This window comes from Syngnathus floridae, chromosome 10 (genome assembly GCF_059516105.1).
Source record: "Syngnathus floridae isolate MCC-2025c chromosome 10, RoL_Sflo_1.0, whole genome shotgun sequence".
NCBI classification, from domain to species: Eukaryota; Metazoa; Chordata; class Actinopteri; order Syngnathiformes; family Syngnathidae; genus Syngnathus; species Syngnathus floridae.
The window spans coordinates 9,676,689-9,693,720 of record NC_142422.1 but is presented as its reverse complement, the minus strand read 5'-3'; the positions used below and the strand labels follow the sequence as shown (position 1 = coordinate 9,693,720).

General features: G+C 40.1%; 1 protein-coding gene across 12 annotated transcripts in view; it reads right to left on the bottom strand.

Moving 5' to 3' along the window:
* Positions 1 to 17,032, bottom strand: part of plecb (plectin b) — a 78,022-nt gene that overhangs the window by 41,014 nt on the left and 19,976 nt on the right. For 4 of the 12 annotated variants that reach the window (XM_088386058.1, XM_088386059.1, XM_088386060.1 and 1 more), the window contains exon 1: positions 1,917 to 5,650. The exons of 6 other annotated variants lie outside the window; for them this stretch is intronic. In XM_088386058.1, the coding sequence (XP_088242184.1) occupies positions 1,917 to 5,142 (3,226 nt within the window). In that variant the 5' untranslated portion in view covers positions 5,143 to 5,650. Of the gene's footprint in view, positions 1 to 1,916; positions 5,651 to 17,032 lie in introns of those variants that run through there. 2 more of the 12 variants (XM_088386062.1, XM_088386064.1) reach the window with 1 other exon arrangement.

The window sequence follows — 17,032 nt, the reverse complement described above, 5'->3', positions numbered from 1 at the left end:
AATTGTTCATTTAAGTGATTACACAAGTATCCATTGGGCTTCAGTTCAGTTGAGAACAAGGAGGGCCTCAGTGGGCACGTCCGTGTTGTGTTCAAGTCCAATTGTCACTTGTGCCATGCGTGGGCAAAGTTGAAACACTTTCTCAAAGCAAGTCTACAAGACTCAAGTGAGGAATGTGCAGTCTTAGAACAGCAGTCGCCATTCAAATCATGTTCTCTACAAAGCTACAAACGGAACATCAAACACACTCTCACTCTTGACAATACCTTAATGGCTTATAACGTAAAAGTAATTTGAGATAAATAAAAGTAAACAAACTGCAGGAATGTACACATGCATCCAGTAGTATAGATATTTGCAGCCATGTAACAAACCAACCACAAATAATAACAGTACCTTGCTAAAAATACCTTCAATGACAACCTGTGCATAACACTCAGCTAAGGTCAAATCAGAAGGACACACACCCGAGCACCACCTGTCTAAACTTGTTGAAATTAGCAGACTAAAACAACAGTGGTTGTGAATGAACAGTAGATGTCAGCAGTGGGACACCAAGCACTGACAGAGAGACTTGATTGAAACTTGGGAGCCTTATCTAACCCCTTCACAAGAAAAACTCATAACTGATAAAACCACAAAAGATAAATAATTCAAATACATTCAATATGATGAGTCTGCACTATGTTGGATCAGTGGGAGTCATTCAGTTTACAGTTAATTGCATGTCTTGATACATTTTGTTACATTTTGAACACACATTGAAACATGTATGCTAATTAGTTCCAGATCTTGTGTCATGTGTTGAACCAAACAAATACAAGTGAGGCCATGAGCGAGCTTTTCCCTCACTCTTTGCCTATTACTCACACCCACACGAGACAACGCCCATGTGAAAAGCACTTCTTACACCCTTGTCACGTGAGCTGGCCTATTGCATGCCTTTCACTTCTTATTTCCATATAATCGGAATCACAAGGACAGAATTCAATGTCAATACTCAAGTTTCATCCAGATGTTATGCATAAACCCAGATGGGTAACTAAAAAAAGGAGGCAAACTTACAGAACTCTTATCACATTGCATGCATACCTACCAAATTTTACACATGCTATTGCGTAATGGAATGTCATCAAACTTTTCTTTCATACATATCAGGCTGACAGGAGAACCAAAACACAGCCACAGTACACGTTAGAGTGGAGAACATATCGTAACAGTGAAGGATTATTACTGCTAGAGAAAAAATATGAAATACTCCCAAAAGTGCCACACCTCCTTCATTTCAATCTAGCTATGGCTCACAAGTATTTCTGCAGGGACCAGGCGAGGCCAAATCTCAGCAAACAGCCCCACCTTGCTGGAGTGACCTAAGGTCTGCAAAATCTCATTTGGCAAACATGTGAAGAGTGACCACAGATAGAATTCCTTGAACCTTACCAATTTGCAGATGAGTTTGTTATCCTGCAGAACCACAATCCCCCACCTCAACTGTATTGATGTTTTTTGATCAATCAATTGCATGTGTACATAGGGAAACTCCGGGATTCTTTGGAAAGATTGTTGATCTATTGTCTTTTAGCTTTATGTATAGAAGTGAAACATTCTTCAGCGATAACTGACAGTGACTAAAAAATACCACTAATAGTATGTTCTAAGAGCCTATCAGACAATTTATCTGTCATAACATATGGTTAAATTCCATGCATACTTCACACTATGAGACAGCTAATTGGTCTTACTGGAAAGAGGCTGTCCTTTGATATATTCCATGCTTAAATCCATCTTGAAAATTTATTTTTTGTCTTTATTCTCAGATCATTGGAAGACGGTGTTGCTTTTAATCGACTTTAAATAAATATGCAAGACAATGCATTGCAGAAAGATAGAGGAAGTAGAGTAATTGGTACACCAACCTTCTATAAAGTTTGGCCATGTCTTGTCCTCCGGCTCCTCCAGTGAGTGGTCCCAGTCTGCCTCAGCTGAAGCTCCATGCACCCTGACACCCGGTGCCCCTGACAAAAGTGCCCTCTCAATGGCAATCTCCTCCAAAACATCCAAGTCCAACTCCTCTTCTTCTTCTCCCTCAGGTTGCACAGGCTGTGGACTTGCTTGTGCCCCAGCAACCTCAGGACTAACAAGTTGCTTTACTTCAACTATCTCTTCAACCACTACAATTTTCCTCTTCATGTTGGCCTCGTCTGTTTCTGGGCTTTCAGACGTAACGATGTCCGCCACGTGAGGCTGGGCACTTACGGGTGCTGTAGTGGCAGAGGGTGTGTCCTCCTCCAAGTCCCTCTTCTTCTCTTCCTCCTGCTTTAAGGCCTCTGACACAGAGAGCTTATTTGCTGTGCCGCGCTCTGCTGCCGGAGTGGCTGAATGTTGTGCAACACTGGGCGGCTCCTCTTGCTTGACAAGGGGGTTGGCCCGTGCCTGAGCTACAGCTGCCTCTGCTGTTACCACTGGCTCTGCTGACGCTAATGCTCTGGCTTTGGGTGCTTCCCTAACAGTGGAGGATGTTTTTGCTTTTGGAACCTCCTGCTTGATTTTTTCTGCAAAGAGCAGTTCTGGCTCCACCTCCTCTTTGTCTGCAGGGGCCTGAGAGAGCACAACTGCTGCCTGACTGGTTTCCTCACGGTACATTCTTTCAGGAGTCGTTTTGGGAGAAACATTAGTTTTTTTCAGTTCAGAGGTCACAGCTGGGCAGTCTGTGTCCCCAGGCAAAGGTGTCATTTTAGTGGGTAGCAATGTTTCTGCTTGCAGCTTTTTGGTTGAAGCCACTGAACTCTCAACCTTTTGTTTGCCATTCAAAGTTTTCAACAATTTAACATGTTTCTTGTCAGACTTGGCAGGTTCTTGTAATGGCGGTGTCACTGCTTTCAATTTAGCAGCAGAAATTTCACCACATATCTCTGAGTCTATGTCTGGCAGAACACATTTAGATTGTGCAACTTCTGGATGAGCCACTGGAGGCACTGAAGTGTTTTGGCCAAATGGCAAAGGTGACTTTTCAGAAATAGCCTTTGTTTGTTTGGAGGTTTCAGCCACTGGTGTCACTCCCGTTTGTTTAGATACATCAATTACTTGCTCCCTTGTATTATTTAATTTTGGTTCAGCCTTATTTGTCAGTGAAGAAGATGGTCCCTCAGGCAGTGTGCTTGGGCTTTGGTCTTTGTCATGGGCCTTGTCCTTCACATTTTTATCTTCTACCTTTGTCTCAGGTGTGTCCTCACTCGTCTTCTCTACTTTCTCTACTTGAGACTTCTTTTTCTTTCGCTTAGATTTAGAGCTTCCCACAATCACTTGTTTGTCTTCAATAGCCAGTTCAGTGGGCAAAATGGTTTGAGTGAGCTCAGGGGAAGTGCCTTTTTCCAAAGACACAGTGAGTTGTGCTGGAGTTTTACATGTTTCTTCAGGCCCAAATGCCTCTTCTTTCTTGATGCCTTCACTTGCATCCCCCACAGTTTTCTTCTGTTTTGTTTTGTCTTTGTCTGGTTTTACCTTTTCAGTACTAACCATCTTTCTTGTGACACTGGTTGTACTAACTTTAGTTAGTGAGCACTCCACTGATGTATTTTCACAAATTTCTTCATTTTGAGCCTTTGGTGGGAGAGTCACTGTTGTCACAGAGACAATGGGATTCTGGATTTCTTTAATTGTCAGTTCTTCTGCATCCACAGACATCAGTGGTTGAGATTTGGTTGTCGCCTGAATTATGGCAACATTTGATTTGTTTGAAAATGTTTTGGCCATTTCATTAAGCATTTTAGATTCAACTTGGTTCTTTGAACCAGTAGATTTAGCTAATTGTGGTTTGATCATTTCTTCTTTAAGATGTTCTCCCACTGCATCTTTACTGGCAGATTTCACAACAGGAATATCAGTCCTGGTTAGGATTTTGGATGTTCCCTGAGAAGATGATTTAACCATTTTACTCTTCTTTATTTTATCAGCTGCTATTTCAGTTGTGGCAAGTTCTGGTTCAATATTCATCTTCATTTTTTCTTTGACATCATTATTGGTGACTTTGGTTATGACATGTGTGGATGTGACAGTTTTTGTCACAAGGGTGCTAGGTCCCTGGGCAGAAGCCTGCAAGGTTAAAGCATTTACCTTATCAGTTGCTGGTACAGCAGTGTCTGTTACATACGATTTAACATGTGCAACAGGCTCCTTGTTGACCGCCTTTTTGATCTCTGTTTCAGGAGGTGCTGAACTAGTTGAACTGCTGGTCATAATTTTACCAGCACTTGCATCCGCAATTTTCAGCTTCTCTGTGTTTGCCTTAGGACTAGAGGGCCCACGTCTACCTTCTGGAGGTGTAGCATCTGTAGCCTCAGCAGTAGCAGCCACAGTAAGCACTGGGGCTGTTTTGGAGGACCCTGCAGTCAGAGAAGGCTTTGACCCATCGCTTTTCCAAGGTGTTTTTGAAGAAGGGAACAAACTCAATTGTTTCTCCTTTTGAACTTCAAATGTGTCTCTCTGCTGAGATGTTGCCTTCTCATTGCTCACATCAGGCTGCTGATATGAGCGGCCCATTGACATGGATTCACCCAGAAAGGTGTTCCCCTTTGTAAACAACGAACCAGATTGGTCATCCATTTGTTTCGGCCTCTTAGGTTCTGCAGACAGTGGACGGCCCCTGAATCTGGGGGTCCTGTCAGAGTAGCTCTCTTTTTCTTGGGGACCCATCATCCGATGGCGGTAGCTTTGGCGCTCTGCCACTGCTTCTTGGCTTTCAGCTTCACCCCTAAGGCCTGGTTTGGGTACGTAAGATGTAGGACCTTCAACTGATTGGACCCTTGCAGCTCGTTGAGCCATGGCCGTGGCTGCTGATTTCTTAAACCTCTGCAAGGAGGCAGGAACAATTTCAAGTGGCAGGCGGAGGTAGTCACGCAGGTAAACAATACCCTCATTGGTAAGGTACCAGTAGAAATGCCTCCAAGCAAAGGTTTCCTTCACAAAGCCTCTGGATTTTAGTGATCCCATAACACGGATTACTTGTAGGTTGGACACTCCTTGTACCTCAGGATGTTTGGTCTGAGGTCGCTTGTCCTTTTTGGCCACCATGACACCATCTCGAAAGAGAACCTCGTAGATTGCCCTCAGGTCCCGCAGGGGCATAAGCATTCCTGCAACCATTTTGCTATCTATCTAACACTATCTTAAAGAGGAACAAAAATAAGACTCAACAGACCACACGTCTTACTGTGAGGGGGAAAAAAAATCCTCCGGCAAAACACGTGCTTCAGTTCAATTAAAGATAAATCAAAGAGAAAAAAGAGTCTAATATGTCCCCTTACTTTTCTCACTCTCGTTGATCCTGTAGGTTTTGTAGAAGAAAAAGAATAATCCGTTCAAATGTCATTCAAACAAAATTCAAATTATGTCGCCCCACAGCATGAAGTCTTGCTCCCTTCTGCTGGGATAGCAATGTCAGAATGGGAGAGAGAGAGAGAGCATGAGTGTGTGGAAGAGAAAGAGAGTGAAGCACACTTCGTTGGGCTCCTCCTACCGACCCTCTCAATTCCTTATGGAAAAAAAGACGCATGGAAAAAAATTCTCAGTTAAGTAAATATAACTGCAGCAAAGAGGAAGTGAAGAAAACTATCCGCAAAGAACTGATTAACAGCAAGAAAGCGCAACGTAAAATGAATGGCGCAACACACCAGTGAAGTGTGTCTGAGCACATGTTCCGAAGCTCTGTGACTTCTACAGAAACGCCCACTCGCACACTAAAGTACACACCTCTAATTTCCACACAGACACACACACGCACACACACTTTTTTTTTAAACTAACACCGTTGCTGGCTGACACACGCCCAGCTCAGTGAATGGGCTTTTCTAAACTCAGATACACTTCAACAAGATGGAAGAACCAGTTGGCATACCTCCATCTGAGCCTGGAGCCACACGTTATTCATGCATGTAGGTTACCAAGAGCAAGCTATCTAGTTTTCCAGATCAGATATCATTCTACATTGAAGGTCTAACTTTCACAATCTTGGAATAAGTGAAAGAAATACTAATGAATTCAGACACACACACATGTTAAAAGAGAAAAAAATTATTCTTATATTTCAATGCTAGACTTTCCGTTATTGCAAAGACAGAAATTATTCATGTCGTAAATTTCAACGAAGAACTGCAAGTCACTTTCGTAGCTCATTAAAATGACGCAACATGGCAATGCACCTCAAAGGTTTATTGCTGGCTAACATTAGAACGTCATACTTCAAATGAGCTGATAACTCTTGCATACCTATAAAAAGAACTTTGCATTACAGTCAACCTTTTCAGCACTCATAGACATGATATCAGATTTCTATCCCGAGATCACTTCTACCCTCTACGCATCTGTCTCCTGTTCGTCTCTATGTGTCAGGAAGAGGACCTCTCATGGCCAACGTCCAATTAAAAGCAAAGGGGAACTGTTCAAGGATTGCATAGGAGCACATCAATGTGCAGTAGTTATGAACACAGAAACAGAACAGAACAGAGAGTGGAAAGCTGCGTGAACACAGTTGCGCAATTTTAGTGGGCAGCTATGAAAAGATTCTTCCCGGGTGTTTGAAACCACACACACTGTTACACATCCAACCACCAGTGGAAAACTTTTTTTTCCTTCTTTTTTTTACTATATTTACCATGGCAACAGTCAAATGAGCTACTTGCAACAGAGCCACATATACTCTTTGGGTGCAAGCAGCGGGGCAGCAGTTTATAAACTGATGTTATAAGACAGCCCGAAGACCACTTAGAACAAAAAAATCTTTCACTGTGAACATAATTTATTTTCCCCTTTTCTGTCAGACAGGGTGTGTTTGAGTACAACTAGAAATGAACTATACTCACACAAAAGTACAATAGAAGTACGCCTTACACAATCAGGATTTTGGGGCTGATCATAGAGTTTAAAAAACAAACAATGACTGATTTGATAAGAAGATGGAGCAATATATTGATTTAAACAACTTGTTTATTTACTGCATGGTCTTCTACTCATCCATGAGCATGAGCACTCCCACTACTTTTGGCAGTTTTCCTATTAGACATTCTAACATTATAATGATAGTTAACTTTAAAGGCTTCTTTATGCATGGGTGACAACAAAGGTTGAACAAAATTGTGTTTACTGTAATGTTTTACTGTACAGATGCACTCAATGTATGATGTAATTGATCAATCAGCAAATTATGACATCACAGTCGACAGATCAAATCAACAGTCAAACGTTTTTCCACAGTCGACAGATTTTGCACGAAATGCAAAATATCGGCCAACCGGTCAGATCGGTGTATCGCCTAAATAGAAATAGAGTAGACAACTCTTAAACAAGGCTCTTTTTGTTCAAGTATTGCAGTGCACAGAGCCAGTCCATCGAGGCACGGTTGGATGAGTTGAGTGTGAAAGTACTTCACTGACCGGCACAAAGCCCTGACCTCAATTGCATCAATCACCTTTGGGATGAACTACAACAGAGACGGCAAGTCAGCAAACTCTGCCTCAAATCCAACATCAGAGATTATTGACTTCACAAATTTTAATCCAAATTATTAATATCGCACAGACACAGTCTGGTGGGTGTTAAATTGGTTACATCTGAAACTGCACAACAAATATTTGTCCATTTTTACTTTGTGTAGCAAAGACCGAGCGGCCACCAGTGGTCTTTTGTTCATATTGAATTGAAGATTCCTCAAAACCTTTAAAGAGTCTGACATTTAAAAAGCCTTTATCATAGAACACTACAATCTACTCCAGGGGTGTCAAAGTCATTTTTGCCGCCGGCCACATAGTCATATGTAGTCATAGTTTCTTTCGGAGGGCCATTATGACTCTCAACCTAAATACATTTATGAACTCCTCATATGATATAATAGTGTAAGCCAGTGGTTCTTAACCTTGTTGAAGGTACCGAACCCCATCAGTTTCATATGCGCATTCACTGAACCCCTCTTTAGTGGGAAAAAAAAAATCGAATTCAAGACAGATGTTTTTTTACTGGTGCACAAAATGAGCTGTGCATGAACGTCACCTTGTTCAAAGAATAAAACCAACACAATGCATGAACTCACAACAAATGACATACCAGCAAATCAGTGTGACTTTTGCTGTTGCCTTTGCAAGACCAGTTCAGATATGAGTTATCGCGAATTTACACGACACTCAGGTGTGTTCGTTCCTCCGCAGTGGAGGCTCTGCCGAACCCCTGAGACCGACTCACTGAACCCCTAGGGTTCGATCGAACCCAGGTTAAGAAACACTGGTGTAAGCTACAAAACAAACTGACAAATAACTCATTTTCAAATCAGACTAATAAACTGTTCAAACATTTTAAAAAGATGAGTTTTAAAGCTGAAGACAATTTGATGCAAATTTTGTCTTTGCGGGCCACATAAAATGATATGGCGGGCCACATCTGGCCCCGCGCCTTGAGTTTGACACATGTGATCTACTCATTCTCAGTGGGGGAAAAGGATGGCCCATGCCGGTATGTACCCTACCCTTGTTAAATATCTTTCAAAACATCCCTCATGATTGTTTGGTTAATAATTCTTTCATGATCTGGGAGGAAGAGATTATAAACAAAGGGATTGGCATGTACCTTGTGCAGGGTGTGTATTCGGAGCAGCGTTTTTGATAGACTAACTTTGAATAATTTAAATAAATTCATGGTTGTAGTTATACAAACCTGCCGCATGTATTTGATACATCCAAACAGAAATGCAACTGCAAAAAATGCAAATTATTAAAGCTAATATTCCAGAAGTTAAAATAAAATTCATGCTAAGAGCTATCTCATGCAAAGACATTTGCATAACCAGACACTGAGGCTCTCAGAGAGGAGTATCGGAGTTCACAAAGTAGCCCAGGAAATTCAGGCTTGTAAAATTCTTTAGCCATTACAATATAACATGTATGCAGCTACCCATGAGCAACCTGCAAATGAATGTTAATAACAACGAAGATTGACACTGAAGGGTGCACATCTATGAATGTTTTAGACCTTAAGTCTTAGAATAAACCTGTTGTGACAAAATAATATCACCTGGCGACCGGTGTAGCCATTTATTTTGATGTCAGTGCCAAGTCAGGCCAGAAAGCAATTTAGAAAACCATGATAATAAAATGCAGTACAACTAATAATTAATAAAGAATCAATGTTACAGTTAGCAAGGGTTAGCATTTTTTGTGGGAGATGATAGGTCTATTTTGATTCGATCAGCTTGTCACCTGACAGGTTATACTTAGGAGTTTGACCTCACAAGAGGAACAGCTGTGGCCCCTGACAGAGCTAAGGCATGATGAAGCTCCAACACTTCCAACCCAGAAATCTTCTAAATTTAGAGAATGTTGAATGAGGAGGCTTGCACATACAGATACGCTTACGTTTACCTTCTTTTAAATTCAATATTAAAGTTGATGTTTAGAGGTTTGCTTGCAACAATACATTTCAATGGACTACATATCGTAGAAATGTGCTTCAGTTGATCAAAGTGTTTAGCCAATATAGACAATAATTAAAGACCTTAGTAACTGTGAACCTTAGTAATGGAACATCAGTATTAATGGTATGTATCAATATTGAATTGTTCAATAGAGCGGTCAGAGTTTGATGTCTGTCTGTCTGTCTGTCTGTCTGTCTCTTTCTCTTTCTCTCCCTCTCTTTCTCTCTCTCTCCCTCTCTCTCTCAAGCAATGAAAAAATGCAGGTGTCACCATAAAGGAGCATTTGGTATGGGTAGTGAGGGGAAAAAGATGCAGATTTCTTGTCTTGTTTAATAAATTCAAGCATAAATATCCATGTAAAATCCCTAATGTATGACCTGCTCACACTGACCTTACCTTTTCCAGAGTGGAAATAAGCGAGGTCACAGATTTAAGCCTACAGTCACCAAAATAAGTAGAGGAATCCACAAAGACACTAAATCCTTCTAGCTCTTCCTAAAGCAGCCAAGCAAGGATAATAATGGAGCAGATTTGGCATGTTAACGCCATGGATTATGAAAAATGTACTCAATTAATGATGCTCAACTATTTCCCCTGCAACTGTTGAGAATAATAATAATAAGTCAATTTTACTATTTTTTTCTGCACTCTTTGCACAAAGCAACATTAAACAAAAATCAAAAGCAATTTTTGTGAAATACGTGCTAGAATACAAGTTAAGTTTTAGATGTTTGCTAGAGCCAGAGCATGAAATATTGTGCAAGCAAACAAACAAGCACTATGAATGAAAGAAGCTAAAAATTGCAAACAGTTGTGAAACCAACCAGCACGATCAAGAATTACTATGTGGGGTGTTTAACTGTACCTTTGGCGGATGGAGACGCTTCAAAATTGTGTCACAAGAAATGCTTGATTTAACCCTTTGGTACTCTGAAACATTCAAGTGGCAACTCGAGTACAATGCATAATCAATTAGTGTCAGTCCGGCTATAGATTCGCATTATTTTGATAACATGGGACTTACCTTTTTTGGGACTGAGCCAGAATCTGTCACCAAGTGGATCTCCTTTGTTCATGGTGCTTACAAACCCCTCCGAATAAAACAAAGTTTTACAGCAGCGCTATTCTGTCACTTGTACATTTTACCCCTGTGAGAGCAACTGCATGCCCAGCACCAACATGGCATCAACAATTTGGGTGAGAAAGAGAGAAGGAATGAGAGTGGAGGGTAACAAGGGAGGGAATTACTGAGAAAAGAACAAGGGAATCTTTTCTTGTCTGTTCCAAAACAGCAAAGGAAGATCTACACCATAAATCTGAGGCCTTGTCGGCTTGGACATTGTCCCTGCTGCCCAGGATACCGAATGCCATGTCCCACATACATCTACTGGCAGCCACAACAGTCAAGACAGGAGAAATAATAATGATGGAAATTTAAAACTTCGGCTAATGATGAGCAAACATTAGAATTCAATGTCAAATGATAATAACGGCAATGCAATTTTTCTCCATCTGCAAGCACAGAAATATAAAAAATCAAAAGTATAATAAAAACAAAAATACTAGTACATAAAAATATTTAATTAAAATACGTGATTTCCTGTCTCATGTGTTGTATAATAATAGTATCATTTATGTACTAGTTGAGACTGTCAATCAACTGTGCCTCTGACAATCGATTGGATTATTTTCAATTTTTTGCATTGTGAAATGGCCCCAAGAAATATGCAAATGGTAATCTCAAAAACGGTTAAGCAATCAAAACATTATTTCTGTTGACAGAAATATGACACAAAATAATTTTGGTAATTAACACAGCAGCTGTGGCCTAACCGTATAATGAGGTGACGGTCTCAAACATTTGTTCAGCACTGTAAACTATATATATATTACAAAAACAGAACAAAAATCATATTTGCAGGGTGAGTCACCGTTTGGGTGTGGCCTTTGGTTGCTGTGGTAACCCAACCCAAAGGTTAGGCAAATGAGCTGGCGACGCTAAGGTCTGAGGGGAACGTGGCCATGCGCCAGTTGCTACGGGTAACCAACAATCGCACAACAAAACTTGTCACAGGATCCACACATTGGCCTTCCTGACCGCATGGCACAATGAGAGGAATTGCATTGCAACCAGAGAGGCTATATGTTATTTTTGTATCGGGATCCTGAAGATTGGTGTGTAATAAATTAGTCATTATCACAATGTGGGCACCTCCTCCATTGGACACACTGCACTCGCACACATACACACATGTACAGAAGTGATTTATTATGCCCACTCCCACAAAACTCCTACATCTGGAGAGAATGAATCCATTGCATTCTTGCTTTCCTCCGAGCGGAAAGAAAAATGACTGCATGGGCTGTTACTTTCACGAAAGACTTGCAGAAAACTTACTGCTCTGTCTGTGTGTGTGTGTGTGTGCGTGCGTGTGTGTGTGTGTGTGTGTGTGTGTGTGTGTGTGTGTGTGTGTGTGTGCATCCGTGCGTGCGTGGCATGGCCGAGGGGAAGAAAAGGCCCATTATTCTGTGGCTTTGGAGTCACGTTACAGACAGTGACTCACCATCATCAGGAACTTCAATAAACCGTCACGGCAAAATTGTCCGTCATTAAGTAGATACAGTCTTAGGAGCACTATTGTGACATCAAAATGGGTTTCATTTCTCATCCCAGATCCTGTTTTGCCACTGTAATGAGACACTAGCATACATTGCCACGCCCATGTAACACAATAAGACTTGCAATCCAGACTGTCTCGACTGCGACATAGACATATCAATAGTAAAGTCGTAGAAAATAAGGATCAGAAGTTTTAATTGTTTTTGCAGTAGTCTCACGTTTCGCTGCTACACTAATTAGAGATATAGGAAGATTCATTACATACCAACAGTGCATACTTTAATGGATCAAAAATCTCATAAATAGAATCTGGTATAAGTGAAATATGTTTATTTAAGGTGCTTTATGATTGTCTGACAATCATTCCAGGCCACACACACTGCATGACATATTGTATTACAGTATGGTATGACAGCTGTACCAATGGCGGACAGGAAGATGCTGCAGAGAGTACTAAAAGCTGCCCGGTCCCCTCCATGATGGATATTTATGCCTCATACTGTCTCAGCAGAGCAAACATTGTTAGCAAGGATATCTCTCACCCATTGACCTGTTTGACCCACTGCTTCTATTCTATTCTATTCTATTCTATTCTATTCTATTCTATTCTATTCTATTCTATTCTATTCTATTCTGTCTTTGCCTCTGCATGCATTGGCTTCAAGTTTGAATAAACTAAGCGGTATTAGATTATGAGGTGTTTCCTGCAATGAGCTATTACTACTACTACGCATCTATCTTATCTCACTCAACACATTAGGTACACTATCTAATGACATCCACTTGAAAGAGCTATATCAAAATAAGATGACACAGTGAAAGAGATATTCGTTGAATAAAATGTTTTTGAATGTAGTTTGCTGTTCTGCAGAAATGCACTGCATCATGATGATCAGGTGTTTCTGATATTATTGCTCCCTCTTGTGCACGAGTATCCAATGTTGTGTTATAATGTCATGGTCCATATAGATAAGATACGTACATACATACACACACATAAGCGGCCTCACTCCAGGACATTTCTTATCAGTACGGCTGGTTGACTCCATATCCTGTTTCCACTGTGACATGCACCTCTGAAACCTTCAGCCATAAAAAGATAATAGCAGTCCAAACAATGGGCAGCTTCCCTTCCTTCACTGTTTGGAAACAACATTGAACAATGCGCCAAAATCCTAATTCATGCAGTGAGGGGCGACACTCGGAAAAAAAAATATGACACCATTGACACTACTTCTCAGGTTGCTCAGGAAACAGAGAGCTACTTAAGAGTTTGCAACATTGTTTTGTCCTGCAAACAACGGTCTTGACAAAATAATCAGGATACTAACAATATATAATATAACTAATGGAAAGTATCATATTGTATAAGATGTATCCAATTAAGAGTATTTCCTAATGCTCAGGGTACAGTTAAAAGAAGTATCATAGAAGAGCTCTGGCTTGAACGGCAAAGCAAAAAAAAAAAAACATGCAACGTAAGACTGGTAATACTTTTAGGGCAATGGAAGAGCCTGCATAGTTGAGATGTGTGTATGACAGAATTGTGCAGAATATACTGCACATATTACAACATATAAAAAGTATATGTACAGTTACTCTTATTCTTGTTGTGGCTGATTTGAGTAAAGCCCAGAAAAATGCACCTTTCCCCAACCAAATTATAACCTGCTCCATGTAAAATATTACAGATGAATTTCAAAAGAACACATTGATCAGGTGGGAGGTTTTTGAACCAACCCTTGGGAAGCATGATATCAAAATTTAGCAAAACACATGTGCACATTTATCTTTAATCTCTAATATCTGATGTAACAATGATTGCAGGGTGTGTGTGTGCATGCGTGTCTGTGTGTATGTTTAAATGTTGTCAGAATACTTATTAGTCTTGACAGCTTCAGACGTTGACAACTACATCTTGTCACAAAGAATCAACTGAAGAGTGGACACTCACCTGAAAGAGAAACACAGAGAATGTATTTGAGTCATTTGTAAGTGCGAACAATAAATACATAGTATTGTCCAATATGTATATCTCAACATATATTCAAAGTGTGTTGATAAAAACATGTGGACTAATTGAAGCATGGATATTTTAAATCCACTGTATATTACTTAGTATCTAAAGTTAGATTTGGAAAACTATATTACATTCTCACTGCACAGACCAAAATGAAATTCAAACAAATTATGGGTGGCTGTTTATATTACAAACACCTAAGTCATCATTTAAGAGAAGAGAAAATGTCAAACTTGTCTAGGGGAATGATTAAAAGTTAGTATAGATGGATGAATCGGCCAACTGGAGCAGCTCTCCTTAACTGGGTAATATCACCATCTACTGGACAATAATAAAACGTCACGTTTTAGTGGTGTTGGGTTCTCCAGGTATAATCATTTAAAGTGTTGATGATAAAATGTTCACAAAAACAACATTTTGAAAAAATATGAGCTGCAATTCATTCAAGAAAAATTTCAAACAAATAAATGCATTCTGGTAAACATACCTTTTTTTTTTTTTTTTTTTAAACATCTACAAACAAAAGGCACAAATGGGTGGACTGCTTCTTCGGTAACGGGGATAAGAGAAAATCTTAAAAATTCAGATCTCCACCCGCTCTGTGCAAGGGCGTGCCACCTCATTGCTGGCACTTGCCACCCACGTTGCTTTACTAACATATCGGACATTCCACATATTAGTGATAGTGCTGTTTCCTATGTGTATGAATTTCTGTCCTGTAACCAACACACTGCTGACCCATCACATCATGACATTGCTGACCTGGGAAATTTCACACTCAAACTAAAATAAGACCTGCTAACCTGATGAAAAATTTGAAAAGCTGGTAGGGTCATGGTGAGATTTGATGGCTTTTGATTGATGATTTTGTGGAAAAGAGTCTAGCTGTTAGAGATCCCAGAAGCACTGTGAGGAAATCAGGAAGTCAGTTTAAAGCCTACATAACATTTAGAGAACACTGTTTATTTTTTGATTGGATAAGCAGTGACTCTGTCTGTTGACTGAACAGAAATGTTATTTTCTTCTGGATTTTACCAGCTAATTTAAAGCTTATTACTCAAGAGAACATTTTACTATGTCTACTTTCAGGTGTGTAAGATCTCAACTGGGGAGTAAAGGCCAAGAGATTAGGTGGAAAGCTTTAGAAAGATATTGGGTGGGCCGTGGACCAAAGTCAACATGACCAGATCTGGACTTTCAGTGTGTACACTAACAGTGGAAAAAGGAAGTAATGGAGTACTATAAAGCAAAATATTATTTGGTATTATCCATAATGGCAACAGTCCCAGGCTTCGATGTGACTGCCATATGACTCCAGTAGGGGGTGGAATTCAATAGCGGCCCTACATAACCGACAAGACCGAACAGGAAAACTGTTTGGTTATTTTACCTTTACTGTGCTAAACCTATTAAATTAACAGTCACTTGAGTGCAGACTGAAAAAGTCACACCTCCTGCAAACGCATGGGTATTGGATATTGGAAATAAGTAAACAGCTATATAACCCTATATAGAAAATGTAAGATGGTAAAAACAATGCAAACATTTTGCAAGATAATGAACAGCAGTCAATCAGTGAACAGGCTCAAGATTCTGTTCACAAATGTACACAGGATAAACATGACTATGTTGGCAAAGTAGTATTACAATGTTATCTTGTGCACCATGCTTATGTGGGTTCCTCGAGATACTCCAGTTGTTCTCTCAAATTACAATAAACTCCATGTTAGGGAAAGGAAAGAATCTAGAACGATGTAGGTTGGCCATGGGTATGACATATGAGTGACTGGTTGTTTGTCTGTTTCCTGTATATATGCCACCTCTTGCCAAAAGTCACCTGTGTTAGGTTCCAGCTCACACATAGCTATGTGTTTTATGACTGACTGACAATTTGTGATAAAAAAAAACTAAAACAAAAAAGATTACAGTGCATTTATCATTCTTTTTAACCTGAAAAAATCAGTCAGTTTGGAATGGGGGGGTTCATCTCATGCAAAAGGGCCACAGCTCAACATGTCCACCTGTACATTGCCAAATACACAAGTGACAGAGAAGTGCAAGACCATATGAAACAAAACAAGAGCAACTTCTTGTTCTCATAAACCAGAATCGGAGTGACCAGATGGACATTTCATTCATGGAGGCTTGACTTCATCACAAAGCCTCTGAATTCTACTTATCGATTGATGTGATAAATAGGGAAAATAATACACTTTTCTGTTTAATTTCACAGATGATGGATGGGCAGATGATGGATGGGCAGGCACGTATATGTCTATGAGAGGTTTGATCTTTTCGAAACAGCAAAATACTAAAAAATGGACGTGAGTGCAGATCAGTGTAAAATCAAGAGTCTCTGTCCTACAAACAGCATCTACTTGTCACATTGAACGTGTACATATCAACTTTCTGACCTGCAAACAGACAAACAACCTCAAACAACCGCAAACTGCAGACTAGTTCTTCTCCCTCTGTGGGAGATCATTAAATCATTCTGTGGCTCGATGACGGATCAGTGAGAATTTTAGCCTCTTATTCCAAAGAGTGACAGAAAAAATAGCTCAATGACAGTGAAAAATAGCACCTAGCGAGTACTCCACAGCTCCACTGAGTGGGCCTCAAAGAGTGCCATGAGAAAAATCACAAAAATAGACTCAACACTACCGAAATATAAAGTACACACAGTCATACATTTAGAACCCGTAGTAAAATGTGATTCACAAATTGGGACTGTGATTGTTGGAGGGATGCTATTCTGCTTCCCTAGCACTGCCCAAGGGCAAGGTACTGCAAGTGCAAAAGTGTCACAGGAGTGTGACACAGCTGTGCATTCCTTCACTCTCCCTCACCTGCAGAAATGAATTGACACTGAATTGTTTGCTTGTGTTGAAATGCATGTATAAAACATGAAAATTGAACTGAACCTAGTAATAATACA